The sequence below is a fragment of the Heloderma suspectum genome, chromosome 2 (genome assembly GCF_057233095.1).
Source record: "Heloderma suspectum isolate Gila_16-S chromosome 2, 16-S_ref, whole genome shotgun sequence".
Taxonomy (NCBI): Eukaryota; Metazoa; Chordata; class Lepidosauria; order Squamata; family Helodermatidae; genus Heloderma; species Heloderma suspectum.
Window position 1 is genome coordinate 134,961,017 of NC_139459.1, and position 27,669 is coordinate 134,988,685.

The 27,669-nt window shown below is 41.0% G+C and overlaps 1 protein-coding gene across 4 annotated transcripts in view; it reads left to right on the forward strand.

The window, feature by feature from the left end:
• The window catches only part of DGKQ (diacylglycerol kinase theta), a 90,363-nt gene that overhangs the window by 4,028 nt on the left and 58,666 nt on the right, over positions 1-27,669 (forward strand). For all 4 annotated transcript variants that reach the window (XR_014787849.1, XR_014787848.1, XM_084834850.1 and 1 more), the window contains exon 2: positions 14,419-14,498. Coding sequence is in view for 2 of the 4 variants with exons in the window: in XM_084834850.1 (XP_084690976.1) it covers positions 14,419-14,498 (80 nt within the window). In the remaining 2 variants the exon portion in view is untranslated. The remainder of the gene's footprint in view (positions 1-14,418; positions 14,499-27,669) is intronic.

The window sequence follows — 27,669 nt, forward strand, 5'->3', positions numbered from 1 at the left end:
ATGTATTAAAATTTTCAATTAGATCTTGAATAGGTATTTTGCTGCTTTATTCTTCACCTTGTTTTTAGCTGATAACTATTGGAATAGTGCCCCATAGATTAGTAAAGAGATGTTAATATCAGTCTGTTCCATAAAGCATGTCTTACTTCTTGAGACCTTTTACAGTGCAATCCTATGCATGTCTACTCAGACATAAGCCTCATTGAATTCAATGGGACTACTCCCAGGTAAATGTGTTTGCAGCTACAGATCTCTCTCTTCCCTTCACATTCTGTCCCATTTTAACCAATATCCTAGCCTCTCTTCTCATAACTTTGCTACCCTTTTCCTTCACATTCTCAGAGAGCTTCAGCTATTGGGCGGTATAGAAATAAATAAATAAATAAATAAATACTCCTTGATATATCACATACTTTAGGAACTGGTCCCTTGGCTAGAGAAAAAGTCAATGTAGAATTGTTGTTAAATGTGGTTATGCTTTATGCTTTAAACAATGGATACTGGAGATGAACCTTTTGCTGATGAGAATAGGTGATTTGGACTGCATGGTTGAGAGTTCTAGACTGCAATTCTGAGTTCCTTTACTTAGCTTTACTTAGCTTGGTAAAATTTTTGACTTGGAGCAAATTAAAACAAAATGTGAGGTATATTAGAATAGAATACCCCAAATTTTAGAATACCCTAATAAAATATTCAAAAACACTGTTTTAACCGCGAGGTATGTTATATTTAAGAGTGTAATGGCTTACATTTTAACCTAATTTTAGTCCTTTGTACCTCTTTGAAAATTTTACCTATAAACTAGAAAATATTCTTATTATTTATTATTATCCAATGCATGTGTATGGTAATCTGGAGCTTGCTGCTGATGGTTTCCAATCCTACATGCTGTGGGAGCCTCTGTGTGCAGCCTCACTGTGTCCCTGTCACTCTCCTCATTAGCTTCCAAGTTTCTATTTGTTACTTCTAAAGCTCTCCACCTCTGTCCCTTGTTGGCTCCCTTATCTTCCCTTGTATCATCTGTGTCTTCTGCCATGCTCTGCACATAGATTAGCCTCCTTCTTGACTTGTATTCCTTTACCTCTTTAGGTTTTCTAAGACTAACTTCTTCAGTAATGTTTTTTTAGCCTTGCTTTATCTCAGTTACCTGTCACTTTACCCTGACCTAACCCTTCTTTGCTGTTCATTTATCGATGTTTGACCTTGCTCCCATGTCCATCTAAGGTAGATTCATCTAAGGCTTCTTTAGTGAAAGGCTGTGTCCTGTACAATATCAAGCTCACTAGCAGTAAAGAAAGTGGTATTTAAACCATGAAATCATAAGCAGTATTCAATGTGATATTTAAAATTCAGTATCCTTATGTGTGAAAACAGTTCAAAGTTCCTTTGTTATCAGATAATTAGGTTTAAGCATAATTTTATTATTTGAAGAATGCATGCTTTGTGTTCTGGAAAAGCCTTTTCTGGTAAAGGGTTCTCTCTTGCTCTGGTCCTCAGCCCCAACATGACTTTTGAGGAGTTCAAAAGTTTTTGGTCAATATGAAGTTGGCCTATTCCAGGAAATGATGACCTTATTATTTCTTTTTGATAAAAAAAATCCCCCAAACTTTGTCTGCATATGCTTTTGCAAGCTGCATGTTGAAATGTGTTGTGATGAGCTGACAGTTTCTGTAGAAACCAGGGAGCTGAATTCGGAAAAAAGAGCCAATGAGGTGTCCATATTTTATATGTGGATACTGGTCCCTACCTCTGGGGTTAATACATATATCCTGTACATAGTGCTAGGATTGTTTGGTATACTTTCTAAAATGCTTCTGTTTAGATATCATCACTTGCTCTATGGGGCAAACATCTTTTCTCCTTGGTGTCTAACTGAAGATGCAGAACTGGATGCTGGGTTAAGTTAATTCACTAGACTGTTTTCCATGGAAATTCCCCCACCCCTCCACAGACACTGTTGCCTTTTTGGAAAGAAGGGGGAAATTGATGGACTTCATAAAAGCTAATGGTCATTAGAGTGAATCTAGGTTTCCCAAAAAATTGTTAATGTACATTTCTGCTAAATAATATTCCAGACAGAAATTGAAGGGAAAAATGACATCACTAAAACATCTTTGGCTGCAACTTCGTTCTTATTTTAATTGCAGTGCTGCCACAGTGACTTTAAGCAAAAGCATTGCTGCTTCTATTAGTCACTTGTTTCAGGGCTTCTTGGATGTTGGTCTGGTCCAGCTTCTCCTCAGAAACATGTAAGCCTGAGGCTCTGGTGTTGGCTCCACTGAGGTAGAATCTTACTTACTTTTCTTGTCTAGACCATTGTGATTTCAGTTCTGCACTGCCTCCTCTTGATGGCCTGTTTGTCCTTTTGCAGGACTAGCCCCCATTTTTAATTGGGTTTCTCTGACTAGGAGTATGGGCTCCCCCTGTGCCAGAGGTCCTATGGCAGGTCTTTATGGTGTTACATAATTCCTGCACAACATGCTGGGGGACAACTATACATGAGTGATTGGAGCAGTACATTTTCTGACCAGGGGCCAAATTCACTTAAAAGGGAAGATTGGCTACAACCACTGTTCAGAGGTGAAAGCTGGAAACCTGTCTGTTCTGTCACTGCCACTGCATCCTGCAGCAATTATTACTTTCTGGCCTGGCTAAATACCCTCCACCTGCCCGAACATATGCCCAACATTGACTGAAGTAATATTAGTTAAGGAAAAGCTATGTTTACTTCCACTTTCCTAAGAAATTTATAGAAGGACTTTGCTGCATAATCATCCCACAACCTCAACGCCAATATAATACTGTTTTTGATGTCTCTATCCCTATGGTTATTAGAGATGCAGATTCTAGGTATATATATATTTGTTGAACTCTAGCTGCTTCTGAATGACACCAAAAAGGGGTATTTTCCCTCTGTTATATTGTGATGACCTAGTGTTATAAGCAGTAATGGTGAACTCAAAGTGAATGGTGGTTTGGTTTTGCCTTCTGTATTATTTTATAAGATGTTCTCCTCCGTTTGTCTAATGGTGAAAATGGAGGGAAAAAACTGATCTGAGTCTTAATCTTGGTAATAATTTTTTAGGCATTGGTTGCCCACAATCTGCTGCATTCATTACAGCTACTCTCTTTCCCTGTGTTGTGTCTCCCATTCACTCTGCTGTTGCTTCTCTTCCTCCCCATGTGGTTGTCATGATGATGAGCACAGCCTCCTCTAATTTTAAGTCAAAGAGGGAAGGAGACCATGACCCAGTTTGCATGATCACCATGACTTGTTTAAGTGTGCCAGGTGCCATTTGCCATTGGCGGCATGGCTTGATGGAGGGGGAAACAACCCTCAAATAACCCATGGGCTGTTCATTAGGCAATTAATTAGTCAATTACTGGGTGTGTAATTAGGCAAAATGGCGGCATGTGTTGTAGCTTGTTTAAGCCATGGTGATCGTGCCAGCTGGGCCCATGGGTGACCCACATAGGAATGTGCAGGCTGCAACTTGCATGGTTGCCTGGAGGTAGTCATGTCTTATTTTAAGAGAATAGGTGGGTGGCAAATTACAAGGTTTTGTATGGGGCAAACAGTGAAAATTCTCCCCAGCCAGGACACACATATTAGCTGGAAGGAAGGTGCAAAGAAAAGCACACAAAAAGGAAGCTTCAGAGTTTATAAAAGATTGGGGTTTTACCCTGTTGAGTTTGTAAGTATTGTTTAATTAAATGTTGTTAGTGAGTGAAAACAATATTGGAATAATAGTTCTTTGAACTACGTGTTCCCGCCCAAGAGGCAGTTTGGGTATACCAGGCACACTTTTTTCATACCCACTCAATCTGAAAAACTAGAACAAAGTATTAGGTTCTGGAAATTTGCCTCTTAGAAGCAATTCCAGCCTTGATTCAAAAGACAGAAGAGGTTGTGATAACAAGGAGAGGAGAATACACCCACAAGTTGTAATCAGAAGGAGAGAAACAATATCTAGTGGCAGGCACAAATATTTATGATGTAGAACTTGTAAATATTGATTAAAATGCTTTGTGTTAATTGACAATTCCTCTGGAAGTTACATGAATTTCTTGGATTTATTTTAAATTATATGCGAATCAGGCCTCTCAACCTGAGGCCCACCAACCATGTATGATAGCTTACCAGGAGCACAATAAACCTTCTCTTTTGGCTGCATACCTGAGTCTGCAGACACCTGCCAAGCTGTGATACATAGCTGGTGTGGGCTGCATTGAGCTTGTTGCATGCATCAGGTTTGTGCAGGTCTCCTTCAGATCTCTTCCTAAATACCTGAATGTGTGTATGCCTTTTCCTGCAAGCAGCATATCAAATTGTTTTCTCTGATGTATTATCTATTCTAACCATTTTTGGAATGGCACAGTCTGAAAGGTTAATGGTCTTGGAAGTTATGTAAATTGGTGTTCATTTCCATCTTACCTCTAAATGGAGCAAATTCAGTGACATGAAGGAAAGCTCTGTATTAAACAGAGTTTGCTAGCTGCTGCATCTCACTTCTGAATTCCCTAAAGAGCAGAGTTTCTTTTTGAGAGTTATTTAGTGGAGGGCCCATAGTTCAGTGGCAGAACATGAATGCAAAAGGCCCGTAGTTCAGTTCCTGGCATCTCCAGTTTTAAAAGGCCTGGCAGGGCTGGAAAGACCTCGGTCTGAGACTTTGGAGAGCTACTGCCAGTGAGAGTACGCAGTACTCAGCCAGATGGACCAGTGGTCTGTTTCAGAATAAGACAGGTCCTTCTATAGGGTTACTTCTCAGCTCAGAATATCTCTGCTATTTCTGCATGTTCTTGTTTGCAGAAAGTTACACATCAGTTCTTTTCCTTTTGTTGACCATTCCTCAGCAACTGGCCCAGAAATTATATATCATGTTCAAGAATGCTAAATGCATGCTTTTTGTTTTCCCTCTCAATTAAATTTTTTTGATGGACTCTTCATTTTCCCCCTGGTGTATTTCTGGGTAATTTTTTCTCCACCATATGCTCTTCTGTTCTCACTTTTCTTTCCATGAATTTTTCTTTACTGGTTTCCCTCCTTTATTCTTCTGTAGCACACACCTCCAATATGAATTTAAGATGAACATTTCCCTTAAATATCTGGAAGCATGTATTAAAATGCAGTTTGTCATCATTTAAAACTGATTAGTGTGATCCTAACTATGTTTATTCAGAAGTAAGTTTTGTTGTGTTCAATGGAACTTACTCGCAAGTAATTTTGCATGAGATTGCATCTTCTGTCCCATTAAACCGTTTGGGCAGAAGCAATAATCCTATGGAAAACTATTTGGGAATAAGCTCCACTGAACACAACAGTACTTCTGAGTAAACCGGCTTACGATCACTGTGACTTACCTGGGTTGCAGATCTGCGTACCTATGTTGCCTTTATCTTCCACTGTGTTGTGTTTTTCCATAATAAAGCTGTGTTCTGCTCTAACTAGCTGTATGCTCAAATTTCTTTCCTGTTTAGTAGGAGGAAATAAAGGCTGTCAATTAGGCCTTCAGAAATCTGAGATGCTTAATATTTTGCATTTGGCTTATTCTGGGCAGTTTAGGATTAGGAGGAAACATTCCTGTGAGATATGGAGGTATTCATACTAGGCAGGCAGAAGATCTTGTTTTATAATAGGCTAAAAGGTACATAGGATTTAGCTGTAGGTCAATTTGCACAGTTAGAACTGTTTTCATGTCTTTTTCTGTACTGTGACAGGTTTTATTCTAGTTACACTTCTGTATTTTGTGGCTTTACATTTTGTAGTATCCTTTACAATTTATGTTTTAAGCTTTCTTGAGTGCTCATTGCAGAAAGGTAGCATACTTGTTTAAAAATAAACAAATAAGCTCTGTAGCAGTACTGACAGCCTGAAAGAAAAGAGAAACCATTTTTGTAATTTTAAAATGCTTCCCTTCATGGTCGCATGGAACAGATTCATACTCTCCACAGGCAAGTGGCTTTTTTACAAGCTTGGGCTATTGCCTTTGTTTCTGAAGAATACAAACTTGAGCTTCTATGTGTGTGGTATTTAAGTTATGATTTCAAACAAGTTTGCATACAAGACCAGAAGGGAATTACTTGTTTACACTGGGCAGTCTGGAAATGTCACTTCCTTCACTTCAACGTGGTGACTTCTTGGAATGAAACTTGCAAGTAGCTGAAACTTTCAAAAGAACTAAAAGTGGTTTAAAATGCCTAGTTTTATCACTTATCTTATATGGATATTTGCATTTTGGCTGTATCATCTGTCTGCCTGAGTCTGGAGGAGATGGTGTTGTTTCAGGCACTTAGCTGTGGGGCATTTCTTTCCCAGCAGCAGCAGGCGGCTGTAGCAACGTGAGCAGGGAAAGAAAAGCTCTCTTGGGGTGCTTCATTCCCCAATGGGTGGGAATAGCGTTGACAAGGCAGATAACCAATAGTTGTAGGTTATAGTTTTGGGCCAGGACAGGGATACAGTGGAGAGAGGCTTGTAACTCTGTGTCAGCTGCTCTGAAAGTCTTTCGCCTGAAGAACAGGCTGTTAATGTAATAAACATAGTTACATGCTCCCCACTTCTCTCCTCACTTCCTCAAGCGATGAGAGGTTACAGGAGCAACACTTCCCTGGATTTGCTTCCCTTTGGATGAAGGGATGATTGGAGACTTAAGTTGTTTATCTAACATTTGAATTTATTCACAAATAGCTGAGCATTAGCGGAGGCATAGCTTAATCCCAACAGCAGCAAAGCCAACTGGTCCTATATCAGATCCCCAGAGAGAGGTACCTACATCTCAGACTGCTTCCTGAGCCCAAAGCTAGCTCTGTCTGTGCTCTATTAATTACTCTCAAAAAATCTGCAGCTTCTGTTATGGTGTTCCTTTGTACACACACACACCTAACTTGCTCCCCTCCTAACTCCTGCTGGACGGGGAAGGATGAGTCATTCTCTCGAACCATCTCAAAGCCTTTCTGGGCCATTTACCTATAATTTCCATAACAGTAGATGTGGCTGGCTTACTTCTCCACTGACTATTAAGCAGTTCTTCTGGCCCCCTTAACCTTCTCACATCCAAGCCCCCATACTTAAAACAATACATGCAAAACAAATATGCCAGTTTTCAATTTGCTGATATGGTATGGTCATGCCCACATACTTTCAAATGAGAACTTAATTACATTCATATCACTGTGGACCACTTTGTGATGTATCCATGTCTTGGCCCTAGTGCTATCAAATTCTGTTAAAGAGCCATGCACTGAGCCATGCATATAACTTCTGTCAAAGTTGGCTACTTGCACTGTTTCTTATTGTACTGTACTGTATTGTCTCTGTTCAGCCTGCATCATGAGCGTTGTACATTGTACCCTTGTTTGCAGTATATATAGGCTTTCTTCTCCCAGGATAATGGAGCTGTTCTCTGTATTTTGTGCATAGGATTAGGTTGTGTGTGTGAGTGTGTGCGTGTGTGTGAAACACTATACCAAATCTGTACCTGACCAGATGGATTTCTAGTTAATGCACTAAGTTAGGGTGTGCAGAATCTGAAAAGGAGTGTGGGGGAGAGAATTTTAAAAATATGTTGGTATAACGGGTTACAAAATCCAGAGGGGAAAATCTACGATCGATGGGAAAATTGACAAGAAGCCAGTGTGGTGTGGCTAGAGTGCTGGACTGGGACTCTGGAGATCCAGGTTCTAGTCCCCACTCGCCATGAAGCTTAATGGGTGACTTAAGGCCAGTCAACCTAACCTACCTAAGAGGGTCATTGTGAGGATAAAATACAGTTGTTGATCTTGTACTCTGCCTTGGGTGCCTTGGACGAAAAAAGGAGGGATATAAATGTAACGAATGAATGGATTAGTGGGTGTGTGGACACACAAGAAGTAATTAATGTTTGTTTTTTTTTAAGGTGAAGGAAGAGCAATGTTGGGGATAGAATAGACTGTCAAATGCTTATCTAAATAAACATGCATTGCACTAAGGGATGTCCCAGAGAGGATAATACCTCTTCTGTGGTGCTTGAATGTTGATTCTAAAGTCATGGCAAGTGGTAATGTGTGCAGAAAAAGCCCTGTATTCCAAAACAAGAAAACCAAAATACCAAATTGTAACAAAAGTAATGCTGATAATATAAATACATTCTGCTAATTATATGGAAAACCAATATGTTTCATTTGTGCAAATTTTAATGCAACATTTGGCTTTTTAAAAACAAATGGCAGAAGCTATGAGTCTGGTGTTCAAGCCCCGCCTAAATAAGTCTTATTTTTCCTCCATCCCTCCAACCATTAATCTATAGTCCTATATGTCTAAAGTTCCACAGAGAATGACAAGAGAAGAGGGAAGAGGAAGACATAAAGGGAAGTAAGACGAGTCCCCTTTCTCATTTTACCCCCTTTCATCTATCCAGCATGTGCACCCCTCTTTTTATGTTCCCACGCCTTTATGATACAATACTATTGGGTAGGGTTTCCTGGGTGATTATAGAAATAGCATGAAGGCTGAGTAAGAATAATCCTTAAGGACAATCTGGTAGTTATTGTGAAGTATAAAGTAGCATAGATTCATAAATATTTTAATGCTGGATTGCAGTATTTAGTGCTGTGATGTTTAACTTTTATGAACAAAAGTCTAGAGGAATTTTTTTACCATACCTAAAACATTTTCTTTTCTAATTACCTTAAACTGGAGAAGGTGAGTAAAGTAGGAAAGAGGATGCTTCCTTATCCATGAAGAACACTAAAATTGTGGAAGTTAAGGCAATATACTTAAGCACCCTTACTTGAAAGTAGCTTCCATTGTAATCAGTGAGACCTATTTCCATTGAAATGTATACATGGATTGATATTAGGGCTAAAACAGTTAGGGCGCAATCCTATGAATGTTCAGACAGAATAAAGCCCTACAACTCCCAGCATGCCCCAGCCAGCCATACTAGCTGAGGAATCCTGGGAGTTGTAGGACTTTTTTCAGTCTAAATGTGCATAGGATCATGCCCTTAGTATATTAATCAGTTATATTTGTTCATTAAAAATCAATTTAAAAAGTTCCCATGACTAACATAAGAAGACACCATCTTAGATGTGACATTTTTCCTTCTCTTGGAATGACTCTTCCAAAATGGTACCTGCAACATACATTGTTTCATCCATCTAAAAATAGCGGTTATTCAAAGGGCCATGCATGGCGTTTGGTATGCACGCCAACGCTTTAACAACCTCCTTTGTTCCACCCGAAAAGCTGCTTTTTGAGGATTAGGGCTGCTTCTGAGCTATGTGCCATGCTGCATGGGGGAGGCAGCTGGGGCTGGGTGGGCAAACTTGCCATGCCATGTGTGTGTGTGTTGTGTGTAAATGCTTTCTGGTAGCAGGTGGAGCTTTGCAGAGCCTAGCAAAAGAGTGTGTGCTTTTTTCAGTTGTTTATATGTACCTGCAGGTTTAATCAATTAAGGGCACAATCCTATGCATGTTTAGACAGAAAAAGCTCTTACAATTCCTGTCATTTTGGTTGGGAAATGCTGGGAGCTGTAGGAATTTTTTTCTGTCTAAACATGCATAGGATTTCACCCTAAAGTTCATGTGATTAAGTTTTCTTTAATTACGTGACAGCCATAGTTAGTACTTGTTGAATTTTTACTTGTACTTTCCTGAAACTAGATTATGTGTAACTAGCAAAAATTACCAATCACCTCATCTTAGATTAATGGCATAGAAGTTGTGGCTGGATGTGGCACCACGTGAGTTTGTATAGTAAATGATTAGCTCAGGAAACTAATAGGAAAGTCCTATATTTAATTTGAGCGCAGGGTAATATTCAGTTTTTAACAGCAAACTTTCCCCCACTGTTATTCTGGAATTGCTGTTGATTGTTATTCTTCCTCCTTCACCCTTTCCTCCACCCAGTGTGGGTTCCAGTTGTAACTGTGAAAATAGATGTCAAATATGCATAACTTGTAGTCTTCTATTTTAAAAAGTTACATTTAAAATTTATTTTTTAAAAATAGTGTACTTCCCTCAATGTTCTGTCCTCTTTCACTTATTCAAGAAAAATAATTGAAATGTGTCATTTTTTGTGTGTGAGGTATTTTGCCTCTTTTATGATTGGCCACCACAGAAAACAGCCCTATTACAGATAGTCCTTGAATGTGGATCCACCCAGTGCAGAGCCTGGGCTAGTGATCTCAACAGTCATGCTCATATGGAAGAAATCACTTCTTTAGATAAAGCTTTTATATGGCATTGCAAAGCAAATATACCTCCTTGATGGCTCATCATCTTCCCTACAAAGGCTGTGTTTTGATAGGCATCACAGATTTCATAAGTTAGACAAAAATATTATTCTCTATTCTAATATTTATAAAAATCACTTTTTGTATAGCATATTAAATATGCAGATTTTAACCACAGAATTATGCTATCTCATTCCAATAAAAGCCCTTATTATAAAGTTGTTTTTAATATAAATGGCAACAGTACAAAAAGGAGCAAAAATATTGACTTGTGTCTCATGACACAATAAGCCACGATGGGTTGTGACCCTTATTTGTGTCAGTGTGGCTTATCATGACATCTGAACCTGGTGTGGATGATTCAGTGTGGTTTGTTAACTATGCACAAGCCACCCTGAGAACATGGGAATGGGGGGGGGAATGAACCAGTTTTCTCAGTAATTACAGTTATACTCCAGCAGTAATTATACCCACCTGCCCCAACAGCTCCATCCCTTTCAGCTGCTGCTTTCAGGGTCTAGGGAACAACCAAAGTGGGTGAGGAAACTGACAAGTGTCATTTCAAGAGGTAATACAGTGAAAGGGTGAAACTGATGAGCGGGATTTCAACATGTACAGAGGGGATATTGATGTACTGCTGAAGAAAGTAAATAGCGGACAGGTGAATGTAGGCAATTGTGCACTTGCATACAACAGAGGGAAAAACAAAGCCATTTGCATACTTCCAAAGCACTGAAAGAACCCCCAAAGGTTGCAAATGGAAAAATTAGGCAGAAAAGGGGTAGCGACTGGAGGGGGGGTAGGAAGCCAAAAAAGTTTCCCTCTATATGGATGAGGATGCAAGAGGAGTTGTGCCGCAAAGGCCCATGGGATGCAAGCTGCAGAACGCCCAATCATATGTCAGGAGTAACATGGGTTAGCGAGCCAACAACCAACCCCCAATGGCTTATTTTTAGGGTGCGAACTTGTCCATAGTCGTAAGGTTTTAACTTGCTTTCCCCTCATGCTTTTCAGTATGTACACTCCAGCAAGCTCAGGTTATCAGGTTAACATGAAACTTGTAGCACTTAACAGAACTTAATAGGATTCATTCTTTGCATATTAATTTAATATGCTGACAGAGAAGTCAAATCAGGATGACTAAAAACAAATTGGAAGGATAAAGCAACTGCTAAGATGCTTCATCTTAAATGCTGCAAACAATGAAGGCTTATTCTTCTGTATCTAATAGCTGATAGCTTCAAGGTCATCTGTGTTCAGCTTCAGCATGCTGAGGAGGACAATGAAAAGAAATGGGAGCAATTACACTTCAAGCAGAATTAGCCACACATAATGAAAAGATAGCAAGTCCTACAGTGCCCATTTAAAACAGCTGCTTTTTATCATCAGAAAAACAGCCATTTCCTCCTTTAAAATTGGTATTGCCTATTGAAGTATGATTAAGACTAAAAACCTAAGCATACTTACAAGGAAGTTGAGCCTTACTAAGTTCAGTTGGACTTAAGTAAACATGTTTTGGATTTGAGCTACAAGACAACATGGAAAACTTGGGACATCTCTTACTTTGACAGTGTTGATGCCACTTAAGAAAATGTCTAAGCTAAAGAGAAATAGGTTCAAAGTACTGAATGTGATCTTAGGTTTTACATACATGACAATAAAAGTGTTAGAACACCAGCACTGATGCGGCATAGGGACTATGCGACCTGGTTCACTCGACACGACACCCCACAGTTGGTTGTCACCCTTGTTTGTTTCAGATGGCTTGTTGTGTTGTCTGAACCCAGCATGATGTCTTAAGCGTGTCAGGATTGATTCTGAGTGCAGGGAGCTAGTCAGTGGCTCATATTCAGAAGAGGCGCAGCCAGAACTGGGGGAGGCATTTTCACGAGCCAGTTCAGATATGGGTAGGCGTGCTTCTCAGGTGACTAACTCCCAGATGGCCAGGCATGGAGCTTCCTCCTTAACCCCCTCTGTGAGAAGCAGCGAGCAGGAGGAGGAGGGGCTTGAGGACTGTGACCTAAGAGATGCGAGGTGGCAGCACAGAGCTAAGAGGGAAAGTCAGGGGCAGAGCTCAGATGGTTGAACTGGTTAGCGATGCATGAGAGGCTATGCAGGGAAGCATTATGCAAGGGGCGGGGCCTCCCTCCCTAAGTTAGCCTAGCCAGATAGCCTCCCTTTCCAACTGCGGGCAACTTTTGGTGATCCCATTTGAATCCCCTGGAGGTATTCCTTTGTAGCCAGAGAGTCTTCGAAGATTTACATCTGTAATGAACCTGTGAATAATGAATTAAAGGCGTGAGACTGAAGCCTCTCATTTTGTGTGTGTGTGTGTGTGTGTGTGAGAGAGTGCTTAAGGAAAGAGGGGCCCAAGGGATTTGTGACAAGCATGGGTTGTTAACCACGCACAAGCTACCCTGAGAACCCATGCATTGCTGTTAGATTGTTCAAGGTGCCATGTTTTCAGAGTGGCTTGTGGTGATGTGCGAACCTGGCATGATGTCTTTGTGTATGGCTTGTTTGAAAGGGCTACAGAGATGTCTGGCAAAAGCAGTGAAAAACCTGGCTGCTCCTCACAGTGCCTGCATCCCTCCTCCAGCTTGGTGCTTCTTTTGACAGCAACCGGCTTTATTCCCTTGTGAGCTGAGTTAGCCCAGCTATGCATGTATGCATGACTGTTACCTCTGAGTAACCGCACGCAGAGGCCCAATTTGGGTTCATGGCAATTCAGGATAAGGGCAGGTTAAAAAATGAAACCTCATTTTTTTAAACCCACACCCATCCCAGGAATGAATTTCAGCTTGAAAACAGGAGGCAGGGAAGTTAAATCCTCCCTCCCAGATTGCCATGGTCCTGAATTGGGCCTCCGCATGCTCACTCACAGGTAGGTCAATCACACATACTCACATCGCTGTACTAGGAAAGGAAAGCTGAGCAGCAAAGGGGGCTGTTTTTTAGGTGTTAAAGAAAGAAAATAAAACCCTCTGCCACCTTGTCCTAAAAAGTAAACTAAGCCCCCCCACCCCCACTCCAAGGGTATGGCATATATATGTCAATGCAGCTGCTTCGCCAGGCAAGAATTGTGTGTGTGTGTGGGGGGGGAATCTCAAAACAGCAAGAGTGTAGATGAGTTGTGCCCCATGGGATACATGCTGGGAGCGAGCGGGAGGACAAAGGGAGAACAATCCATGGCAAACGTGATCATTTGAGCGCCTGATCATCTGTCAGCAACAGCATGGCTTAGCGAGTGATTAACCAACCCACCATGGCTTGTTTCAGCATGGCTTATCATGATGTGCAAACGGGCCCTGTGAGTAAGGAAGTCCCTCTTTCACAGCTGCCTTGCAATGGGTTAATGTTTTCTTTGAGCTATCTTCCACAACCCCAAGATGTCTTTCATAGTTAGTCACTGCCAGTTCAGACCCCATCAGTGTATATGTGGTGACAGGATGTTTTGTCCCATCCTTTACACTTAAGTTGAATGGTGTTTGCTATTTTGCTTTCCGTTCACTCAGTTTGGAGAGAGTCTTTTGAAGCTGTGTATAATCTGGGTTTTCACCATCCTTAATAACCTTTATTTATATAGCATGGTTCAACATTTCAAACTGCTTCATATACATTATCTCTATATGGTAGGCAATTATTATCTCCATCTTGCAGATGAGAGAGAGGCAAAAGGTAAATGTGAAAATAGGTGAGAAAGGCAAATTCCACACTAGGGATTATTAAGAGAATTGAAAATAAAACTGCCAGTATCATTATGCCCTTATAAAATCTGTGGCATAGTCTTATTTGGAATACTGTATACAATTCTGTTTGCTACGTCACAAAAAGGATTTTGAAGAGCTAGAAAAGGTCCAGAAAGGGCAACCAAAGCTATCATGGGCCTGGGGTATTTTCCCTATGAGGAAATGCTGCAACTTTGGGGCTTTTTAGTTTAGAAAAAAAGCAATAAAGGGGGGACATGTTAGAGATTTATTTCATAATGTATGGTGTGGAAAAAGTGGATAGAGAGAAGCTTTTCTCCCTCTCATATACAAGAATTCATGGCCATGCAATAAAACCGATTGGCAGTAGATTTAGTACAGGGAAAAGTAAGTATTACTTCACACAATGCATAATTGAATCCAGGATAAATTGTGTAATTTGGATTTTAGGAGTGTCTTTTTAAAAAGATAAATTAACACATATACTTTATTTTTCACAGTTTGCAATTTTATGTCTCATGAGAAGTGCCTGAAACATGTGAAGATACCATGCTCATGTGTTGCTCCAAGTCTTGTAAGGGTAAGTGGTCTATGATAAGCTGACTTGCATATACAATTCCTATCAGCCTTGCTCAACCTGGTGCCCCCCAGATGTTCTGAACTACAAGTCCCATCAACCGTGCCCAACTTAGCCAATGATAAGGAAGCTTGGGAGTTGTAGTCCAAAAGATCTGGAAGACACCAGGTTGGGGAAGGCTGCCTTATATGTACACTTCTCATTCTCCAGCATAACCTTGTGTTTCCATCGCTTTCGTCTGGCTGTCTTTTTACTGAAAACAGGATGGTGTAAAATGCTGTTTTAAATGCCATGAAATGTTTATTTAGGAGAAAAGTAGAAATAGACCAAATGACATTTGCTTCTAAACTTGGATGTTAGTAGATCATGCTGAAATGTTAACTAATTCAAATATTGGCTACAAGAAGCGGCATTGAAATGCATAGTAAAATGGATCATGTCCTAAACATCTGAAATACTTCCAGTCTGCTGAAAATGCTACACAGAATGTCGGAAGACCCTACTGAATAGGTTGAGCTGTGATGCAGGTGGGAGGGGGGCAACCCTAAAAATCATGGAGGCACCTTCTGTGAGTGAAGCCCTTCTTTCCACAGAAGACAAATCCTGGATCCAACCCATGGTCAATATTATGCAAGGATGATCAGTAAATAGCTCATATTCTGCAAGAGTTTGAATGTCTTAAAATAAATCTTTAAAAGTATATTTAATTTTCCTGTTATTTTTTGAGATAAAAACTGTTGCTACACAGTATTTACTAGGACACTAATTGGTGGTATGAGAAGCCTTGATATTGGTTCATATAAATATAATCAAAGGGAAGGTGGTTATGGGGGTTCTGTATGTAGGTAACTGAATAAGGTGCAGTTGCTACTGCACATCTTGTGAGGAATAGGTCTTGGTAGTTCTGGGATTTTTATAAATCCCTCCAGATGGAAGTCTTGGGCTGCTTCCACGCAAAAGGCTCCTAGCACCAGCAGTCAAAAGGCATTGTGCCACTATTCTGTTTTCCTTAACGGATTGTTTTCTGGTTAAAAAAAAAATAACTGGGATTATTTATTTATATATTGATTTAAAATATTTATGGGCTGCCTTTCAGGGCAGGAGCCCTCCCAAGATGATGTACAACAACAAAATGTGTGTAATAAAATTCATAATAGAAAAACTGATGTGGTAATAAAAGCAGCAAAAGTTCCACAAAACAACAAACACCAGCAAAAGACAGAGCTTACAACACAATTGCAGCTATAACCCAGTCTAATAAAACATAATCAGGGGAAGGCCAGAGTAAAGAAGTAAGTCTTCTGAGCCTTTTTAAAAGCTTGCAGTGAGGGAGCCTGGCAGATCCCTGATGGCAACTTATTCCAGAGGTGTGGGGCCAATGCGGAAAAGGCTCTCTCTTGTGTATGCATCCACCTAACTGCCCTCACAGGGGGGCAAGTGAGAAGGGCCTCTCTTGCTGATCTTAAAGTGCGGGCAGGCAGATAAGGGTGAAAGCAGTCCTTCAAGTAATTTGGTCCTAAACCGTTTAAGTTTTAAGTTTAAAGGTCAAAACCAGCACTTTAATTTGGGCTCAGAAACACACTGGTAACCAGTGCAGCTGGTGCAGTAGTCGTTATATGATCTAATTGCCTCGCCCCACCAACACTCAGGTGGCCACATTCTGCACTCATTGAAGACTGTCTTCAAAGGCAGCCCCACATACAGCACATTACAGTAATCCAGCCTGGATGTCACTAGAGCATAGGCAACTGAGGCAAGGTTCATCCTCTCCACATAGGGCTGCAGCTAGTGTACCAGTTGAAGCTGGTAAAACACTGCAGCCATCTGGGAAGAAGCAGTGGGAAATCACGAGAGGGCAACAGATGGAAGATGTTGATGTCTGGATTCCCTGTCAGACTTGGTGAATGAACTAGTGCAGTTACATAATAAAAGCCACATCTGGAAGCACCCTCGGTGATCATAGGCTGTGTAAAATATTTGGTGTTCAGAGCCAAATGACAGTCACCATTTGGTGTATATGGGGTCTCAGCAAAGCATTCAGTCTAAATTAGGTATCCATACCAGGGAAGCCAGTACCTGTGAGGCAAGCCAGATTTGGAAGTCACATGCAGAGAAGGAGGAGGCACAAGAGTGGAACAGGCTTAGGTGGGCCAGTGGATCCTCAGTTAGGAATATAAATCATTCGTTCAAAATTAGTTGGTGCTATGTAGACTTGGATTTGTTGGGATTGTTCATATTGAATTGTTATGGCTGGTTGTTCTGCCTCTGCTATAGCCTGCAGCAGGGGTGGACAACTTGTGACCCTCCAAATGTTTTAGCCTACAACTCCCATCAGCCCTAACCAGCATAACCAATGGTGAGGGATCATAGGAGTTGTGGGCGAAAACATCTATAGGGTATCAAGACTACTTCCTGCCAGGATTTGAAACAGACTTCAAAGTGGGTTTGGACACCCTGGTTAAGAGGAAATCTGATAGTAACCATTATTAATGCTAACCAGATATAACACTTAACTTATGGTTAAGGAAAGGGAGAGAGTACTTTGTGAAGGGTAGAGTGTGAGTTTCAGGGGCTGGGTCCTGATCAGCAAACCATAGTTTTCAGGTAGCCAGCATTATATCTGCACTGTTACTGTGTTGCCTCTGTCAAAAGTGTCATGAAAATGAACTGAGGGAAAGGAGGTAAGGAAGGGAGGCTAGTGAAGAGTGGGGTTGTGTTTGGCTCGAGACCCTGAGGCTCCCACCAAATGAATTGACCACTAGGCTTAGAGTAAGGAACTCATAAGCAAGTGGTGCTGCTTTTGCTCTCACTGTATAGGCACAGTGCTCTAGGATTCTGAGGGGCTGGCAGAAGATCATTGACTCCAAGCTTGTGGTCACGTACCCAAAACAGGGAGGCCCATGTTTGTCAACAACAACCACTAAAATAGGAATAAAACCCCAGCTGTAAAAGGTAAAACAAAGACAAAAGGCAGCTGCACCAATGTTTATGGTTCCTGATGCCTTTCGAGAATGTGTTTTTATCAAGGGCAACTGAAAAACATATAATACAAAAGAATATTTAAAAAACAATTTACATGTCTTAAGAAATTAACAGTTTAAATATATACTACAACTTAAAACTTACCAGCAATGATAAAGTAACTCTCACAAATGCATAAAACACCAATCTTTCAAATACCACAAAACAATGTAAAACTCAAAAATGTACTTATTTCATCCAGTACTTCTAAATAACACTTAAAACTCCTTACTTTTATCTTGCACATGGAAGACTAAATACAAGCATCTTCCCAAAGTATATATAAAGGTTTTCCCTTAGCCAGCTGTTTTCTACTAAGTGAATTGTTTGTCTCAGTCTCAGCTGTTAAAGAGACAGATTTTTTTAAACAATCCCATTGTCATTTACTACTTTAGCAGGTAACAATCCAATAATAATATATTTTTGTAGGACCAAAACACCCCCTACACCAAACTATAACCAATATATTCCTAGAATTCAAATTCTAAAACAGTACTGATGTCCCATCACAACCTCCCTAAAGGTTGGGGTAAGTACATATCAGTTAGAATCTAACTTTAAAAAGGAATATAATCAATACCATCATTTAACCCAGAGCTTTCCAAACTTTTCATGTTGGTGACACACTTTTTAGACATGCATCATTTCATGACAGGGTAATTCAGTTTTACTAGCAAACCGGAGGTTAAACTAACCCATTATAAGAGATACAGACACATACATAAATTGTAATAATTAAATGTATGGGGATAGAACATATCTCATGAAAACCTTTCATTTATATTTTTTAAAATATATGATTTGTAAGATAATAACATACCTTGCTGTCACTTATGAGTAACGGTATGTAAATAAGTGCAAGAAAATGTGAAAAATAAACAAAATTAACTAAAGTATTTACAATACATATTAGGACACATAGGCCCGGGTAAGAGCTCAGCTGCAAAAACACATGAAGTAGAGAAGCAAAAGTCCAACAAAAATGGTCTAAATATATATGTCTCACTACGAGGCTATATTGCTGTAAATATTTGCAATGCCTATGTCCAGAGTCCAGTTCCAGCACTCTCCGGTGGTACACTGCCGGTGGGTGGTTAATCCACAATTACAGCAGAGTAAAAATAAAAATAAATGGCAGAAATCAAATTATAAGTGCCACATGGTGGGTGGCTTGCTGTTTGCCACATTGGGTTTGGGAGGGTGGCCTCCCTTCAGCCAGCAGCAGGTGGGTTGACTGGGTGACAGCCGGCAGCTGCGCTCGCCCGGGTGATTGGGAGCACGCTGATTCTGAGGCTTCTGGCCTCCACTGAGCTCCGTTCCAACTGGACAAGATGGCGGACGGCCCGCTTGGTGCAGTCCCAGTCCCAGGTGGCATTTCCACCCACTCGCTACTCTGGCCTGGCCACGCAGGAGCGCGGTGCAGAAGTCCGCGAAGGGCACACTCGAAATCTCGCAGGGCCGGGGGCCGCTGCCACTTCGTGCCGGCGTCGGCCAAGCTCTGCTCCCAGGGCAGCGCCTCCCCTCCCCTCTCCTCTCTTCGCCCTGCGCCTCTACCTTGCCGTACTGCTCCAACACCGCCAATCACGTGCGCCCTATGTCAAGACGCCACATGATCCTAAAGCAGCTAATGTTAAAGCAGCTAAGCCTTAGCTGCTTTAACATTAGCTGCTTTAGGAAGTTCCGGGGGAAGGGCCAAGGGAAGCAAATGCGAGTAAGGGAGCTCCGCGGTGCCCTTCCGCACAATTTTCTGTATTTCGCGCGACGCACCTACACACTGCTGCCGACACACTAATGTGTCACGGCACACAGTTTGGAAAGCTCTGATTTAACCATTTGGGGGTCACAGCATTCAACTGGTCTTCTGATTCTTGCATGCATTCCGAAATGGAGATATGTATTACTTGAAAGTTATGTTTTTCAGTTGCCCTTGACAAAGAGATATTCCCAAGACATGTTGTGAACCTGGCCTGCGAGCTCACAGTGTAATTGGGCTACACCACAAATGGAAGCTGGCTGAGAAGATGCGATGGTGCTTCACCAGGCAGTGAGGCTCTGCCTGGGTATTCAAAGTAATGGGTCTGTCTTTGCATTCAAGGCAGCAAAGTGGTTCAAGCAAAAGGGGCAAGCGGATCTCTAGCCCTGGAACCATGGGCTAGGAACCAAGAGTAGGAGAGGGAGATTGCTAGAAAAGATTACATTACAAGTAATAGGTTAGGAGCCAAGCAAACCCTGGGTGATAGTTGGAGCTGTGCAACAGAGAGTCTGTTCAAACTGAGTCCCACAAATGAGGAGTGTCCTGGGTACTCAAAATCAAGGGCAGTTACCAACTTCAAAGGGGCCAAGATTTTGGATGGAGTCAGGATGGGATGGAACAAAGGGATCAGTTGTTTGACTCTGGGGGGATAATAGGGACCCTCACAGTTGCTAGTCACTTGACTGAATTAAAGCAAGCTAATTATTACAAAAGCCATGCTTCCAAGAGACATTTGGGTAGAGATATATAGAACAAAAGGAGTACCACAATGGGTGCCCAGCTGGTGCTTTAATCTGCTGATCTGTCTTGGGGTGAGGATGCTCCAGGATTGGACCGTGCTTCTCACTAAGCTCTAGATTGGCCAGTGTAAAGATTTCCTTATGGGTTGTCTGGCTGGGGTGGCGACTTGCTAGTTCGGGGCATTTGCAGTTATCCAGAGTTCCATGCTGCAGTAAGGCAGGTCCTTTGATTAAGTTACAGGTCAATAATGACACAAGTAGGCACTAGAGTCAGGACCTTCTTGTCCCTAGCTGCCATGAGTCTCTTGCCCATGCAGCCTTTGTCAGGGCACCAGTACATATTGGGCAAGGTGCTAGGATGATGCCAACAAGAATGCAAACTACATGTGTCTAAACCATCATAGCTGAGCTTCTCACTAACAGCACTGACCCCAACATTCTGAGACACAACATGAAGAGGAGAAGAAATAAGTTCCTTATGGCAAGGTATACTGACAACAGCTGCTCCAGGCAGAAGGACTGGAAGAGGAGAGGAACATAGGAAAACAGGAAGCTGCCTTATACTGAGTCAGACCATTGGTGACCATTGGTTCATCTAGCCCAGTATTACTTACGCTGACTGCCAGTGGCTCTGTGGGGTTTCAGGCAGGAGTTTTTCCAGTCCTACCTGGAGATGCTGGGGATTGAACCTGGGACCTTCTGAATGCAAAGCAGATGCTCTGCCACTGAGCCACAGCCCCTCCCAAGAGGATGTAGACTTGTATGTTTCTGCCTCCCACTTATACTAAAAATACAAATGGCTGTCCTTAGATTTAGTACATCATCCATAATGTCATGCCTGAGCATGGTTGTGATTATGATGTTTGTCGATGTTTGAACAGGTTGAAGTCAGAGGGAAAACCTTTGTATTGATGTTACGTTTGTGGTTTGATACTACCTATTAATCTTAAACTATAGCCATAAACAACATAGTTGCAATAGAGTTTCTTTCACTTGATGCTGTAGGGAATGCTTTTAATTTTTGTGCTTCATCCTTGGAAACGCTTTAGTTTTAGACTAGCATAAGCAACGCCCTCTAGTACATGACTTTGGGGTCTTTGACATTACAAGGTGTCATTAAATGTTTAGTTCCTGCTGTTAATTACAGACTGCCTGATGGGTGTCCAAGTTAATCTTCTGCTGTTCAAAAGCAGCCACATGAGATATTGGTTTTTGTGTGTTGGCTATACAAAATATTCAACTTGGCTCTTAGCTTAAAACATAACAGAAGGCTTAATTGTAGTTTATTTTATGTATGGAAAGCTTTTATTTTTGTCTCCTACCCTCCTTACTGATTATACAAAGTGGCTATTTATGGGATGCTCTAATACAGGGTACTAAAGATTTTTTCCTGCTGGATTCTTAGAGCATAGTAATATTGTAAACCATTAATTACATTTTTTTGGAGAATTGCATTTTGAACGCTGGCGGTGGGGATCTGGCAAAGGGTCAGCTTTGTCTGAATGTTTCTTTTGACGTTACATGAAACTGGATTATCCCCCTGTCTTTCTGAAAATGTAAGTCTTAAACAGGACATGGAATTCAAGGTCACATTAAGGCTCATGAACTCAGAAGGATGGCATGAGTCAGATAAGTTCTGCATCGACAACTTTCAAAGAAGAATTATGGAGTTTGTGTACTATGACTAATCTTTGTTGCTTGGACTTGGTTACAGGCTGTCTATAGTTGACAGTATTTCAGAACCTTTTTGTTGTGTGTGTGAATAGTCTGCATTGTCTAGTTACGGTACCTATTTTTGTTTAAACAAACTTGTGTGTACAGTTTTCCCAGTATTCTGCTGACCTCAAAAGCTTGCTCACTACTTTGTGACATTTTCAGTTGTTCCTCATAAAACTATTGTGGTACTGTTGCTTTTGAGGTTTTTTCTCATGGTCCAACATGGTTATCTGCCATTTTTGTCTGTCGTTCTCCTGCATACCATATTTTTAGGGACTGTCTTTCATCTTTTCCATGATCCTGCCACTAAAGTTTTTTCTCTTGAGGATTCAAGGTTAAGATGGGACTGATTGTGCTCAGAGTACTGTGAAGCCAAAAAGTAACAATAGTTTAAAATAGTCTATTAAAACACAACAGTGAAATTAAATACTAAAAACCTTTGAACTTAAAATGACACAGAGTTGGCTGGGGTGAAGGCACAATTGAATAAGCTCTGCTCTGCTCAGGGGAGCATGATGACCAGAATTCTTCTGGGTGAGCACACTCACTTGTGAACATTGTTTAGTTGGTTATATCATGCTGATAAGGAGAATAGAAGCACGCATCATGCAGATGTGTGGTAGAATGCATGATAAAATGATCATCTGCCCAGGCTCTTAGAGAAAAAAGGCACTTAAAGCAAGTCCCCTCGAGCAGGTCTTAAAACTTGGAGGTGCTCATATGAGAGCACACTAGCAAGGATTCCTCTGGCATTTTGACCATATATTAAGATATGACAACTAAATTTCATAGTCATTTTAAAGCTTCTCGCTGATTGATTGAAATACTTTCTGCTTTTTTATTACTGCAAAAACGTTTCCTGAAAGTTGCGATTACCAGATTAATGGCAGATGTGATAGATCCTCTGTTTCAGAGGATGCTTTAAAATGATTCATATATTAGGGGATTCTTGTTCTTGGGATACCCATGTGCCAGTTTGTCATGCAAGTTTTTTAATTACCTTCAAACCCTAGTACCTCAGGTTTCTGTTTTAGATTCTCAAGTTCACTGAGCTGAAGGGTCACAATCTATGTGTGTGGCTATTTGTACATTGTTTCCGCACACATGAGTGCTCAGCAGAGTGGTGATGAGCAGTGTCTTCTGAAGACAGCCAGTTTTACATAACTGTATCAAAGCATTCCTATTAAAGTCCAAACCTTGGCTTTCTAAGTCAGATGTGTCTGTAAAAATAATGTGGCATTTTTCCAAATGAAAGGGCATTGTAGGAAAGTATAACCCAGTATTTGGCATACAGGGCTGCTGTAGTGATATTTCTTTTTATGTACCAATGGACAGCTTCAGTGGACAAATTTCTGGAAAAGGGATTGTTGATGAGGAAGATCGAAATCTCCCTTTTGAAATAACTACATGTATAGATGAGCAAGATAGGATTGTTTTTGTTTTTTTTAAGATGGATTATGTCTTGCAACTGAATTGGAAAATTTAACGGAATCTTTATAACAGCCAGTTGGTCCATTTCTTGTCACACCTGGAGGACCAAGTGAGATAGCAGTTGACCAAGGGTCTTTAGGGGAAGGTATTGTATCCCTCCCCTCCCACTAGCCCCAGCTGCTGGGAGTGAGGCTGAGGGCTCTCTCCCAGCTTCCTATAGCCCCCCCCATCATATTCTTGCACCATTTTCTCTGCTGTTGCCTTCTCCTTTCTTGCCAAGGAAACAGAGCAGTGGAGATTGGGGTGTGTGTGGTTAGAGTGGGCACTTTACCCTGGGGTGGTACCATCTTGAAAAATCATATGGGCCAGAAATACCAAACGGGCCACATAGGTATATCTGGCCCATTTCTATTGCTTTTTCCCCCTGCCATGTGAAGAGGCAGCAGCTATAGTGGCCTGGGGTTTGGTGATGGAACAAGGAGATGAGGAGGAAAAGGTGATTGGGATGCATTGCATGGAGAATGTTGAACAAAGCCAAAAAGATATGGGGAGAACAGAAAAGAGCAAAGAAAGGTGGAATGGAAGGACGGAAGATGAAAAGGGAATAGGTAAGAGTATTAGAGCTTTCCCTTTACCCACTGCTGCCTGTGAAATTTCATGGCCCTTTTGCTAGAAGTATGCTTACAAAGAACACCACCTGGTATTTCCCTTCCCACCTCTTTTTTCTTTTTCGTATTACAGGAAACTTTCATTCATTTTAGATATTATAATACATTTTGTAGCGGTAAATTGGATGGGATAGTGAGCAAGCTGATTTTCCTCAACTTCATATTTTAGCCCCTTCAAAGCTATAACAACCCCTGCAATATTTGGATTCAGATCATTAAGGTTATCTGGACAGAGTAATGTTTTTCTTTATTATTTGACTCTTCAGCTATGCCACACATAAAGCCATTATTTCTTTTGTTAACTTAACTGTGTGTGTATTAAAACCATGTCATTTAATTTGAGGAGGAATCCTCCCCTGCCAAGGATAATGACACAGTTCATAATAAACCAGAAGAATAGCGGCTAGTTTTCAATTATCATAGTGGTGAAATTATGCAATATTGTAGGTTGTATTTAGTCTCCCCCACCCCCCACCATAGGTTGCAGCTGGTTAGGGGGATGTTTATGTGAGGTGATAGTTTGTGTAAAAAATAGAATTAAATTGTATAAAGACAAGCCCTTATTTGGACATGTATTTTACCTCTTTTGTTTGCTGCTGCTTCTGATTACCTCCACTTTGGGTCTTGATGAACAAATTGTTTTCTGTGTAAACAGCCTGAATACAATCCCCTTTCAAGCCAGATTTGCATTGCTAATGATGCTGACCTCAATGGATTTACTTGTTTTTGTTGATAGTAGAGAAAAGTCCTCCCTTGAAAGTGCTTAATCTCTAAAATGAAGTATGCTAGTGTTCATTCTTTCCTGGAAATTGTGTTCTCTAACCAGGAAGTAGTTACCTAAAATCCCAGATTGTGGGGTGCTGGGTATGATTACTCAATAGTGACCAAAAAGTGCTCTGTATGTTCACAGGCATCTTGATTAATACATCACATGTTCCAGGATTGAGTTGCCAACGCAGAATAGTTTTTTGTGCTGGTGAGTCCTGGGTCAAATTAAGCTATGCATTCGACATTGCTATTCAAGGGTAACAATTTAACGCTTCTCTGGCGACTTCTGTCTCACAGGGAATGCTTTTTCAGCGGGCTTTGGCTAGATATATTGTTGTTGTTTTGCAATTATGCATGTCATTGTTCTAAGCCTATCAGTGCAAACAAGGCTTGCACCGCAGAGGGAAACCCCTACAAAACTTTAAACAGGAAGTGTAACTGCTAAAGATAGCTGAAAATAGAATGGCATCCTTGTGCCACAAATAGCTGTTAATGCTTCCATTCTCTAGAACCAAGCCATATTTTTGTTTTTGCTTTGTGCTTTTTTTTAATGAAGCAAATTCCCCGTCTGCAAAACCTGCTAATCTTAAAAAAAAAAAACCAAACAAACACTGGTGTGGGGTTTTCTTCAGTTCCACGTCTTCAATATTTCCCTGTTGCTCTTGTTAATTAATGTTATTAACCAAAGATGAGAATTCTGATTTTATTGTCCTGCAACGTTTGGCTTTGGGAAATACTGGAAAGCTCGATGGTATGAAATTATCTCCATGAGTAATTCACACTTTTAAGTAGTGAGCGCGTTTGCCTTGTGTGCATGCCATTTGCCATGGGGATAAACACCACGTAGTGTAAAGTGATCATAGGAAGCTGCCTCGTACTGAGTCAGACCTATCTAGTCCAGTATTGTTGACGCTGACTGGCAGTGTGTCTACAGGGTTTCAAGCAGGGTATTTTCCTTGACCTCTCTGGAGATGCTAGGGATTAAACCTGGAACCATCTGCATGCAAAGTATGCGCTCTACCACTAAGCTGTGGCCCCTCCTTCCAATAGCATTGGAGAACTGCAAACTTTTGAGACTCTGATAAGTATCCATCACAGGAGTCTGCTAACAAGAATCTCAGCATCACCCTTCATAGTGTTTAGCACTACAAATGCACTTGCTGAACAAATTTAACTGTGCTTAGTGGGAATAAGCCAGCTTTGTAAACCACAGGTTGAAGTTGACTTGTTCCACTAACCATAGTTAAGATCAACCACTTTTTGTTGCGTTTGAACAGTATGATAAAATGGAACATCAAAAATGGAAGCAGAAACTTCCAAACACCATACAGCTGCATCAGAGGAGGGAATGTGTGAGCCCAAGACTCACTTAGGCTCATTCTCATAATGCTAAACCAGTCTTCCCCAACCTGGTGCCCTCCAGACATTTTGGACTAACTTCCAGCACTCCTGACCATTGGTCATGCGGTTTTGGACCAATTCCCGTCAAACCCAAACATCTGGTGGGCACCAGTTTGGGGGAGGCTGAGCTAAACTGTGGTTTAACAGCCTTTAGAGATGCTTCTCAAAACCATAATAATGTATGCTAAATTCCTAACAGATATAATGGTTGATCCTCCAGAACTGATTGCTGGGATCAAGGCTGTGAAAGAAAGTAAGAAGTAGTTGTGGTTGGAAGTAAACTGATTATTTAAGGGCATTTAGGGAATAGAGGAAAACCCCAGTATTAAATGTTGCTTAGATATATGTCCAGTATATTAAAGGCACTTAGGTGGCTTTAAAAGCATTGCTACGATAAGACTTCTACATCCTCTTTTGCAAATTGATTTTAATGGTTCCCATTTAAAGGGCTTTCAATAATAAATGAGAGTCAAACAGCTTTGTCAGGGTGTCCTGTGACATCACAACACATAAGGCAGCTAGTTGGCCATGGTGACTATTAAGAACAAGAATAATTGAGGCTTTATGTGGTGATGGCAGTATGATCAGTTCCTGTTTCCTAAGTATCCTCTGTGGGGATATGGAGTGTGTGGGGGTGGGGTAGGAGGATGGGATTTGATAGGATCATTAAAACTGCATTCACCCAGTTTCTGAAGCAGAAAATGTATACACAAGCTAGTAATACATCTGCATCTTGACGTAGAGCCACTTTTGGCAATTCACTTAAAGGGAGGCAAGGGAAGTGACTCTTTTGGTTGATGTGTGTTTTTATGAAACCAATCACTAGAAATTGCGTCATTTGATAGTGTAAAGAAGGGAAAACATTCCTTTTGCAATGCTTGTGCAACAGAGAAACTTTTTATGGCTGGGTTACTAGGTCAGAAATGGCTGACACTACCTCATCCTTATCTCTAGTGGAGGAATTTTGCTGCTTGGAACTGGAACACTGACTTTCTTTCTCTGCTGTATTTTACCTTCTTTTCTTCTTGTTTTACTCCTACATAGAATGGGATTGTGTATAGGTATGTGTTTCCTTTCTTGGGTGCAGAGGTATATACTTTGATTGTGAGGGCACAGAAATGGCCTTTGTTCAGAATAAATCAATTTATTTTAAAATAAAGCTTTAAGAAGATATTGCTTTCTTTGCTTGGGTGTATAGGGAATCTTTTATTTCCTTTTGCATAGGGCACCGCTGTTACATTCACTGTTAAAAATAAAATCACCGTTTCACCTTTGCATGAGCAGTAAGGTTTCAGAACTGTTGCTGTGGGCCGATCTACACTTACGGGTTTTTTCGTTTCCAATGAGGTTTCACTGCCTGTCTTTCACACTATGCAGTAGCTGCCTTGAACTGGAACTGGAATTTCCCACTTCCGTGCTCCCGCTTTCAATACCCTGATATCCCGGTATTTCCCCTTAATGTGATCTGAGTTTCTGCCTTCGCTACCGTATCTGGTCGTAGTCCCCTCCCCTGCCTGTCCATATACAGCGGTGTTTGTATTTCCCTCCTGTCCAATCACAGCTCTCGATGGCCCCATGTCGTCTTCTGGCTACTGCTTGCATAGCTTCCTCAGCACTCAATGTTTTCTCAGCAACAAGCAAATCTTTGAATTTTTGAATCTTCGAAGATCATGCCT